Below are 9842 nucleotides of genomic sequence, written 5' to 3'. Positions count from 1 at the left end.
ATCCTCGTAATTTGGGTGAGAAATTAGGAGTTGTTAAAGGGAAGGATGTGGTTACGAAATCATTGGCTCCTCACGTGCCTGATGGTCATGTTAATGAGGCATGCATGGATGATGGAGAGGGCTGGCAACAAGTGCTCCGTAAGGAAAAATTCACAATGGGCCAGTCATCAGGTTTGAAGGACCAAGATGGAAAGCAGCACAAGTTTGGTTCGAGAAGGGTTCCAAGACCCAATTTGCATGGTGATGGAGGTAAATCAATTGGCATTAGGATGGGGAAGCGAGAAAAACATGAAATTGCGCCATCTCCATCACGCAGAACTCCTGCACGTCGTGGAATTTCTCTACGGAAGCGTCCTCGGCCTTCCTCCTTGCAGAACTCGCCAGTTGATAAAAATGGTGGCACAATGGAGGAAACCTTAGTAGATGGAAGCATGGCAGGTGCAGTGTCAGGAGGTCCGAAGGTGGCAATTATTGAGGATCAGAGTGTGCCAGTACCGCAGGACAAACCACCTATTGAGGTTGGTGATTCTGTTTAGAGTTTTATGTTCTTATTTATTCTGTCCCTATTATATATGGATAGTTTAAATATGATTGTTTGGAATATTAGGGGTGCTTCTAATAAGTTAGCCCATGTGCATTGCAAGGAACTTGTTAGGAAATTTAGACCTGTTTTTTTTATTATGGTTGAAACTCACTCCCATTTTCAGCATTTAAAATTATTCTGGGAAAGATTGGGGTATCACTCTGTTGGTATAGTAGAAGCAGAGGGGCATAAGGGAGGTATTTGGTTTCTATCCTCTATGAAGGGTGTTTGTTGTAAGTTCATTGATGCTTTTGATCAGGGTGTTACTGTTGAGGTTCACTTTGATAATTTAATTTGGAGGTGTAGTGGTATTTATGGCAGTCCTCAATTTAATAAAAGGGTTCTCCTTTGGGATTATCTTGTTACACAATCCATGGTTTTTCAAGGACCTTGGATTGTTCTTGGTGATTTTAATGAAGTCAAATTTTCTCATGAATCTAAGGGCTGTCAGTTTTCTCATCAAAAAGCAGACATGTTTGCTACTTCATTAGGGGATAGTGGTTTGTTTGATCTGAAGACTATTGGGAGGCAATTTTCTTGGTACAGGATGGTGAAAAATTATGTTGACGTGGCAAAAAAGCTTGATCGAGTCTGTATAAATAATAGTTGGTTATCTATCTTTCCAGAGGCTTATGCAGAAGTTTTAAATAGACTTCAGTCTGATCATTGCCCTATTCTGGTGCGTTGTAAAGGTTGTCCTCAGCCTAAAAAGAATCGACCTTTCCGATTTGTTGCTGCTTGGGCTACTCATCCTGGGTATAGGGATATTGTGAACCAGTCATGGTAGTCTGGTAATAGAGGAATTCATGGCAAGCTTTCGGAAGTACAGAAGAATTCACTAGAGTTTAACTCGAAGGTATTTGGTAACATTTTTGTTAAGAAATGTGAATTAGAGCAGCAGATTAATTATTTACCAAAGCGTTTGGAAGTGGTGGATAGTATTTATTTGCGTCAGAAAGAGCGACAGTTGCTTGATGATTATAATAACACTCTAGTGCAAGAAGAGCTCCTATGGTTCCAAAAGTCCAGAGAGCAGTGGGTAAGGTTCGGGGATAGGAAAACAAGATTCTTTCATATTCAAACTCTTGCGCGAAGGAAGCATAATAAGATTCATGGCCTTTTTCTCAAGGATGGAGTGTGGGAAACTGATCCAGAGGTTCTGAGTCAAGAAGCAGAGTCTTTCTATAAAAGCTTATTCTGTCATTTGGATGATGTTGATTTGGGTTGCCTTGGTGATGTGCCTCTTCCTTCTCTAAATGAAGAAGCTTGCAATAACCTTACGGCACCAGTTACTATGGAGGAAGTCAAAGCAGCGGTTTTTCACATGAACTCTTTTAAAGCTCCGGGTTCTGATGGGTTTCAAGCTTTCTTCTTCAAAGAATATTGGGAGATCATTGGTCTTGATGTTTGGAAGATGGTTAAGCAGGCATTCTCCGGTGTTCCTCTTGATCCGAGAATGTTGGAGACTTTACTAGTTCTCATTCCAAAGGTTGAATCACCAGTATCTATGAAAGATTTCAGGCCGATTAGTCTCTGCAATGTAGTTTACAAGATCATCACGAAGGTCCTTGTTAATAGGCTTCGTCCTCATCTTGCGGAGATTGTTGGCCCGCTTCAAGGAGGATTTATTCCGGGACGAGGAACTCCTGACAACATCATTATTGCCCAAGAAGTCCTCCACTTTATGAAGAAGACTAAATCAAAGAAAGGCACACTGGCATTTAAGATTGATCTGGAGAAAGCTTATGACAGAGTTGACTGGAGGTTTTTAGCTCATACCCTTAAAAGCTTTGGTTTTCCTATTCCTACACTTAATTTGATTATGAATTGTGTCACTGCTTCTTCCTTATCTATTCTTTGGAATGGGAGTCGTCTGAATGGCTTTACTCCTAGCCGAGGTCTTAGACAAGGAGACCCTATGTCACCCTATCTTTTTGTGTTGTGTATGGAGCGATTGGCATGCTTTATTAGTCATCAGGTTGATTTGGGCTTGTGGGAACCGGTTGCTATTTCTAGAGGAGGACCAAGAATATCCCACTTAATGTTTGCGGATGACTTGCTTCTATTCTGTAAAGCTACAAAGAGACAAGTGCAAAATGTGATGTTGGTTTTAGAGACTTTTTGCAAAGCATCTGGGATGAAGATTAATGTGGAGAAGTCTAAAGCGCTTTGCTCCAAGAATGTCTCTGCAACAAGGAAAGAGGTTTTCACTGGGGTATCCTCTATCAGATTTGTCCAGGACTTGGGCAAGTATCTTGGAGTTACCCTTAGCCATTCTAGGGTGACTCGTTCAGCTTTCAATGGTGTCCTGGATAAGATTCGGAGTAGGCTAGCAAGCTGGAAAGGAAGTTTACTCAATCGGGCTGGTAGACTTTGCTTGATTAATTCTGTTGTCGCTGCTATTCCCACGTACCAGATGCAGGTCTCTATTTTTCCCAAAGGAATCATTAGTAAATTGGAGTCTATGATGAGGAATTTTCTTTGGAAAGGACAAGTTGATGGAAGAGGATTGAATCTTGTTAGTTGGAAGGTACTGGTTACTCCAAAAAAATATGGAGGTTTAGGGATTAGAGATCCTTATTGTGTAAATATTGCTCTTCTTGGGAAGCTAGTTTGGACTTTCTTCCAGCAGCCAAACAAGCTATGGGTCCAATTGTTGGATGCAAAATACCGATCATCTCTATATGACTGTTTTAGTTATCCTAAGAACAAGGACTCTCCCATTTCGAGGTGTCTTTGCAAGGCTTGGGAAGTGTTGAAGGATGGGTTTGCTTGGTGTATTGGAGATTTGAACCAGAATTTTTGGTTTTCTAGCTGGAGGAAAGAAGGACGGTTATCTAATGAGATCGATTATGTTCACATTTCTGATTCGAATCTCCGGATACAGGATATTTGGTCGGTTGGTAGGTGGCATTTGGATACTCTTTATTCTCCTTTATCTCAAAATCTGAAAGATAATATTCTTTCTTACAATCCAGATGAACAAGCAGGTCCAGAAGTGGGTTGGTATTGGAGTGGGTCTGCTGCCAAAGTCTATAACTCTCGCAATGGTTACTTGTGGTTGTGTAAGCAGCTGTTTGGTTGGGAGGAGCGGGAGAATTGGCTTTGGCTTTGGCGCCAGCTTGTTCCGGAAAAGCATAAATTTTTGGCTTGGTTGTGTCTTAAGGAGGCTCTTCCTACTGCAAGTTTTCGCTTTAGAAGAGGGATGTCGTTGTCGGATAAGTGTCCAAGATGTCTTTCTAGCCAGGAATCGGTTTTACATTGTATTCGGGATTGTCCCAAAGCTCAGCTTGTCTGGCATAGGTTGGATATTTCTTGTCATCCTTTGGATTTGAAGAACTGGTTCTTGTATCATAGCAGAGAGCATCCGTTCAAGTTCTTTTCGGGACTTTGGTGGATATGGCGAGTAAGGAATAATGACATCTTTAATCCCGATGAAACTTGGCCTCCGGAAAAAGTGATTTGTCTAGCATTAACTTCAGAAAAGGAGCTTAGGAATATCTTTGAATTACAACGTATGTCCCTTCCCTCTACTCTAAATGGTTTTTGGAATCCCCCATCCATTGGTACTTTTAAGATTAATTGTGATGCTAGTTATTTTGGTTCGGGTGATAGTGTTGGTTTTGCTTGTGTTATTAGAGATTGTAATGGGAGCTGGCAAAGGGGGTGTTTGGGAATGATTGAGAGTAATAGTATTCTTCAAGGAGAATTGTTTGCTATTTGGAGAGGATATCTCTTAGCTTGGGATGTGGGTCAACGAGATGTTATTTGTGAGACGGATTGTGTGGAAGCATTTAATCTTGTTACTTAAGATGGTTTTGGGTTTATTGATCCACTGGTGCTCAAAATAAGAGATATCATGCATTGGAATTGGCGGGTTGACTTTCGTTTGATTATGAGAGATGCAAACACGGTGGCAGATACTATGGCAAAGATGGCGATGAAGTTACAACTTTCGCATGTGGAGCTTCTTTCACCTTGAGAGGAGTTTAAGAGTAGTCTTAAACGGGACTGTCCCTCTATTTAGGCAGTTCCTTGTTTTGTTTGTTTTGTTTTTCTTTGTTTAATTTATTTCAGTCACCAAAAAATATCCTTAATATACAAAAGTCTTAAAAACAATTCTATCACTTTCTCTCTGAATTAATCGGTGCTTATTTAGTAATGAGATTTAAGTTAACTAATATGTATTTTAAAAATATATATTTAAATTATTAATACATTTTTTTATTTTTTAAATATTTTTTAATAAATACATATCAAATATATTATTAACTTAAGTTTTATAATTTTTTTTATGTTTTTTTAATTAATAATATTAACATATATCCTTATAATTAAACCATATTATTTTCAAATAACAATTAATTTGATGAACCTTAGCTTCATGATTATACTCTCAACAAAAAAAAAGGTCAAAGATGAAAAAAAAAGGTATAAGCATGTAGAAACTAAATTCTATAAATATAAATTCAAAATCAATCCTGATTTCACAGAACTACAAAAACCAAAATTTTATTTTTACTTGTTTAGCGAAAACAATAAATTGAAAACAAAAAGAGTGAAAAAAAAAAAAAAATAATAATAAAGGCGCGCAAGGTTCCCGCCTTCCTTTATAATGCATTTTAAGATTGACGCATTCGCGTTTGCATTTCCCTCTCTACTTTCTACCCTCACAATGCATCACTCTCACCCTAAGGTGGCCGCCCTGCCACCACCGGATGCGAGTGGTGGTGCCGTCGATATCTCCGACGGTAAGCGCGGGAAGAAGCGTGGCAATTACAATTGTGGCCGATGTGGCCAACCTAAGAAAGGCCACGTCTGTAACGTGAAAACTCCCATCTCCGCCGCCGTCACTGCCGTTGCCACCGCCATATCAACCGATTCGTCTCACTATGCCGTTTCTGCTTCTTCCTCCGCATCCGCGCTCCGGCAGGCGGCGCCGTCTCGCCTCCGCCGTGCCCTGTCGTTCGATGACTTCGATGACGGTGGTGCTGCCATTCCCGGCGGAGGGATCGATGCGTCGGAAATGGAGGATAGAGCGGTTGGTGATTCGTTTGCGGAGGCTGATGATGATCTAGATCTGAGAATGGATCTGGATTTGGATTTGGATTCGTGCGGTTTGCCGGCGAGTCTCCTGTGGGAGGTGCTTCGGAGGCTGCCGCCAGCGGGATTGTTGGCGGCGGCGCAGGTCTCCAAGGGATGGAGGGAGACTGCCAAGAGACTTTGGAAGGCGGCGGAGGAGCTGAGACTTAGGGTTCCGGCGAACGTTCACGTCGGTTTTGTGGCATCGATGTTGCAGAAATGCCCTGGGATCGTGAGGCTCTCTCTTAGAATGGAAAGGTGTGACTTTGTGTAGCAGATTTTGGATCTTGTTGCGTTTTGATTCGATCGAATAACAGCAACAATAAATAATAAATAACGAAATCTAAAATGTGTCGAAGCTTTGAATCTGAAATTGGTAGTTAAGAATCGCAAGAAGAAACTAACGCTGCTGTAATATGAATGAATCATGGGAATGGTGATAAGAGAAACCGTAGTAAATGGATAAAGTAAAAAGATTGGATTAAAAAAAGAGGGAGTGATCTCGTTGCTAGCTCGTAAAATAACACTTTTTTTTTTGGTTTATTCATGAATCTAACTCGTTTTGGTTTTTGCAGTGATTTTGACTCAACGATGCTGGCTTGCATTGCGTTTTCGTGTTCAAATCTGGAGTATATGGAGGTCTCGATGTCTGATGGCGCAACCAATCGGATCAATGGGTATTATTCGTGTTCTCATTCTTTTTAGTTTTAGTGGAAAATGAGTTCTTAGTGTTGTTGAACACCTGCATATGTGATTCATGTTAAGGTGTTTGGTTATACAATGTGACCTTAATGTTGTTTTGATTCAATACTTCAACCCTAGAAATTAATGAGCTAAATCTACAGTAACTAAATAATTTCTAGTACGATTTTGGATCTCAAGTTGTGTGTTAACATTGCTTTGTGGTGTAAATGTTGGTTGAAGCCGTGAAGAACTATGTGGTATATTGTCAAACTGTTTTTATAAGTAGAGGGTGCAACTTTTGTTTTGCCCCATTGTTGGTTTACATTTTGTTGATAAGTGCTCGAGACTGTAGTAGCTATTGGGTTTGTCCTTTCCTGTTAATTTCTGTTTCATAAGTGAAAGTCTTCATTTATTTTTAATTTATGTCCAATTACTTGTTCCCTTCTGAATTTATGCTACAAGCTACAAGTTGCTTTAATCCTTAGCTCTATACGAAAGATTGCTGCTTTGTGCTTATTTGCTTTATTTGTTGTTCAACGATGAGAAATTCAGGGCTGAGTTAGGCCGGTTTGTTGCTGACAAGAGAAGCCTCAAATGCCTCAAGATGGAAGGTTGTTCTAACCTGGGTGGCTTTGTCCTCTGTTCGGCTAGTCTTTCTACCCTTTGGCTGTCAGATCTGCACTCTCTTTCTAAAATGGTATTGTTACCTTTCCTTTCTCCTCTTGATATTGTATGGTGTGATCAAACTTTAGATTGATAGAAATGGGCAGGCATTGAGAGGGAGCTTTAGTTACTAACAGTTGCTTCGAAATGTCAGGTATTTAACTGTCCCCAGTTGAGAGAGATTTCGTTGGAGTTTTCTCGACAAGAAAATGATAGTACTGATCTAACAACTATGATTGAAGGACTGGGCAGAAATTGTTCAAGATTGCAGAATATACATATAGCTGCTTTGAGGCTTTCTCATGCTGCTGTGCTTGCTCTTACAGCTGCTCAATTGAGGTTTGTAATCTTGATCTCCATTTTCTGACTGTGATTAACAAATTTTGTTCACATAGAAGTTTTAATCACAATACTCTGAACTTTCTACATCTACTAGTTCATACATATTGTGCAAGCATCAAACGTCTACAAGTTCCGGATGGAAGACCTCCTACTTCCAATTTATGTGGCATGTCAAAGGATGTATATGAAATGAAACTGAATGCGTAACCTGTATGTAACATTCACACACAAAGATCATTAAATTTGCAATGAAGACTTTGGGATCAAACCTTAAATTTATTCCCAACCTCAATTTACATATCTGAAATCCCGGGCTCTTATCCGACAGGGATAAACATGCTATGTCAGGCCTATTTGTCATAAATTCAATAAACATTTCAGTTTTGTTTTTCTTCTATTTTGTTATGATACAAAATTCATTTGATTGGTGAACTTATTGGAATTCATTAAATGTGGAATCATCAGGGGGCTGCGAATGCTTTCTCTTGTTCTCGGATCTGATATTACTGATGCATCTGTTGCTGCTATTGCTTCGAGCTACCCTAATTTAGAATTGCTTGATCTCAGTGGGTATGTATTGTACCTACTTTAATTCATTCACCTTGTTGACAAGCTTCCGATGAAACTCAATGCAACATATTATAATTGTAGTTTGCCTCCTCCCCCCCCTCCCCCCCTCTCAATTTTCTTACACTTCTGGAACATATTTCTAATGATTATCCTTCATCACAGATCTGGCATAAGTGACAGTGGCATAGGAATAATTTGCAATGTGTTCCCTGAAACATTGTCAAGACTCCTTCTTGCCCTTTGTCCGAATGTGACTTCAAGTAATTTCCTCTTATAAGTTCGTTTACTTCACAAAACTCTAGTACTTGCTTGAGTTTCTGCTTACTAATCTACTGTAACATTTTTCAGGTGGCATTCAATTTGCTACTGCTCAGCTTCCGCTTCTTGAGCTTATGGACTGCGGCATGACCATATGTGATCCTGATTCACTTAATCCAACCACTGATGAAGACAACTGCAAACCACAGGAAACATCCAGCACAAATATGCACCTTACAAATCAAAAGTTAATTATCAAACATAGCCATTTAAAGAAGCTCAGTTTATGGGGTTGCTCTGGCTTGGATGTGAGTTTTATTAAGCTGAATATGTTTATTAAATATTATTTTTCCTGGCTTCGGATCTTCATATTTCTTCTTTCAATTAATATGCAGGCCCTATATTTAAATTGTCCACAGCTTAATGATCTGAATCTAAATTCTTGTAGGAATTTGCATCCAGGTATCATTTCATTTCCCTGTTTAGTTATTATTGGCTGAAGGTTTTATTTAACCATTCCAGTGATTTCTTGAAAATTGTAAGATTGATTTTTCTTTTTTAACTGAATTAATTGGCTCAGAACGACTGCTGCTTCAGTGCCCCACGTTAGAAAGTGTGCATGCATCAGGTTGTAAAGATATGTTAATTGGGGCTATTCAAAGTCAGGTAACAGTTATTCACATACTATTTTCCTTATATGTTTATGGATTAATGTACTAAATTTTGGGTCTGAGTTATGTTTAAGGAACAAATTTCCAGTTCATGAATTGAGCATAGTTATTGTGACCTTGTGGTTTAATTCTCCATGCTTCCATGGTGCTGATGTAAAATATATTTGTATAACTTGTATGCAGGTTTGCAATGCCTTTACTGCTATGGAGAACCAATCACCTTCTAAACGTCTACCTGATGGCTCGAAAAGAGTTCGGGTTCCTTATTTACTGGAGGATGAGGTAAAGCACAGAAGAAAAAAACGTAGAACTGCTTTACAGTACTTCTTTTCTTGAGTGGAACAGATGATCTCTTAAGTGTTTGGTTTTTGTTTTAATCCCCCACAATAGAAAATTGAATTAACTAAACTAACATAGTTTGCTTAATTCCTGCTATGCTTTGAATTGTTACACATGAAGATTTAATCTTATTTTTTGCTTTTACAGTGTTCTGAGCCTGATGAGAAGCGGAGGAAGATTGAGAGACGGCTTTGTAATGTGCTTGTGAACTGATCATCTCATGCCCTTTAATTTCCAATGTATACTTGTGCAATATATTGTATGTTGTGATTTTTAAGTTTCAGAAGCATAATCCCCTTAGTAGCCGGATATAAACACGTCATATTTTATTTTATTTTATTTTTTCATGTTAGGCTCCTTAATGAATGCCCTAAAACTGTATCTCATTTCAATTAGATAAATGTTCAAGTTGAGCCATTGTTATGAACATATGGTGACAGCTTCATTTTCAATAAATAAACATTTTTTCTTATGAGATTCATTTTTACCCCGCAGGCTTGTACTAAAGAGCTGCGAAAATGATTATGCTTGGATTAGCGTTTAGAATTCTGATAAATTTATTGTTTAGATAAGTAAATTGCATAGCTTATGTAGAATGTTAAAATCATGTAATATAGTCCAACAATTGATTCTTGAAACCTCATTACTTC

The 9842-nt window shown here is 38.8% G+C and overlaps 1 protein-coding gene across 1 annotated transcript; it reads left to right on the top strand.

The window, feature by feature from the left end:
• The first annotated feature begins 5198 nt into the window (after positions 1-5198).
• LOC107624890 (F-box/LRR-repeat protein 17) lies at positions 5199-9667 on the top strand. Its single transcript, XM_088506313.1, has 11 exons — positions 5199-5923; positions 6241-6342; positions 6902-7046; positions 7167-7351; positions 7820-7924; positions 8087-8184; positions 8273-8490; positions 8578-8644; positions 8763-8848; positions 9037-9135; positions 9340-9667. The coding sequence occupies exons 1-11, from the start codon at positions 5199-5201 to the stop codon at positions 9403-9405; spliced, it is 1896 nt and encodes a 631-aa protein (XP_088362439.1). The 3' UTR covers positions 9406-9667.
• The last annotated feature ends 175 nt before the right edge of the window (positions 9668-9842 follow it).

The sequence above is a fragment of the Arachis ipaensis genome, chromosome B2 (genome assembly GCF_059453495.1).
Source record: "Arachis ipaensis isolate K30076 ecotype BB chromosome B2, ASM5945349v1, whole genome shotgun sequence".
Taxonomy (NCBI): Eukaryota; Viridiplantae; Streptophyta; class Magnoliopsida; order Fabales; family Fabaceae; genus Arachis; species Arachis ipaensis.
The sequence above is the reverse complement of the archived record's forward strand: the minus strand, read 5'-3'. Positions and strand labels throughout refer to the sequence as shown.

Coding starts and splice junctions, on each gene's coding strand:
- LOC107624890 (XM_088506313.1), top strand. CDS start 5,199: ATGCATTTTAAGATTGACGCATTCGCGTTTGCATTTCCCTCTCTACTT. Junction 7,047..7,166: donor TGCACTCTCTTTCTAAAATG/GTATTGTTACCT, acceptor TCGAAATGTCAG/GTATTTAACTGTCCCCAGTT. Junction 8,849..9,036: donor TTGGGGCTATTCAAAGTCAG/GTAACAGTTATT, acceptor ACTTGTATGCAG/GTTTGCAATGCCTTTACTGC.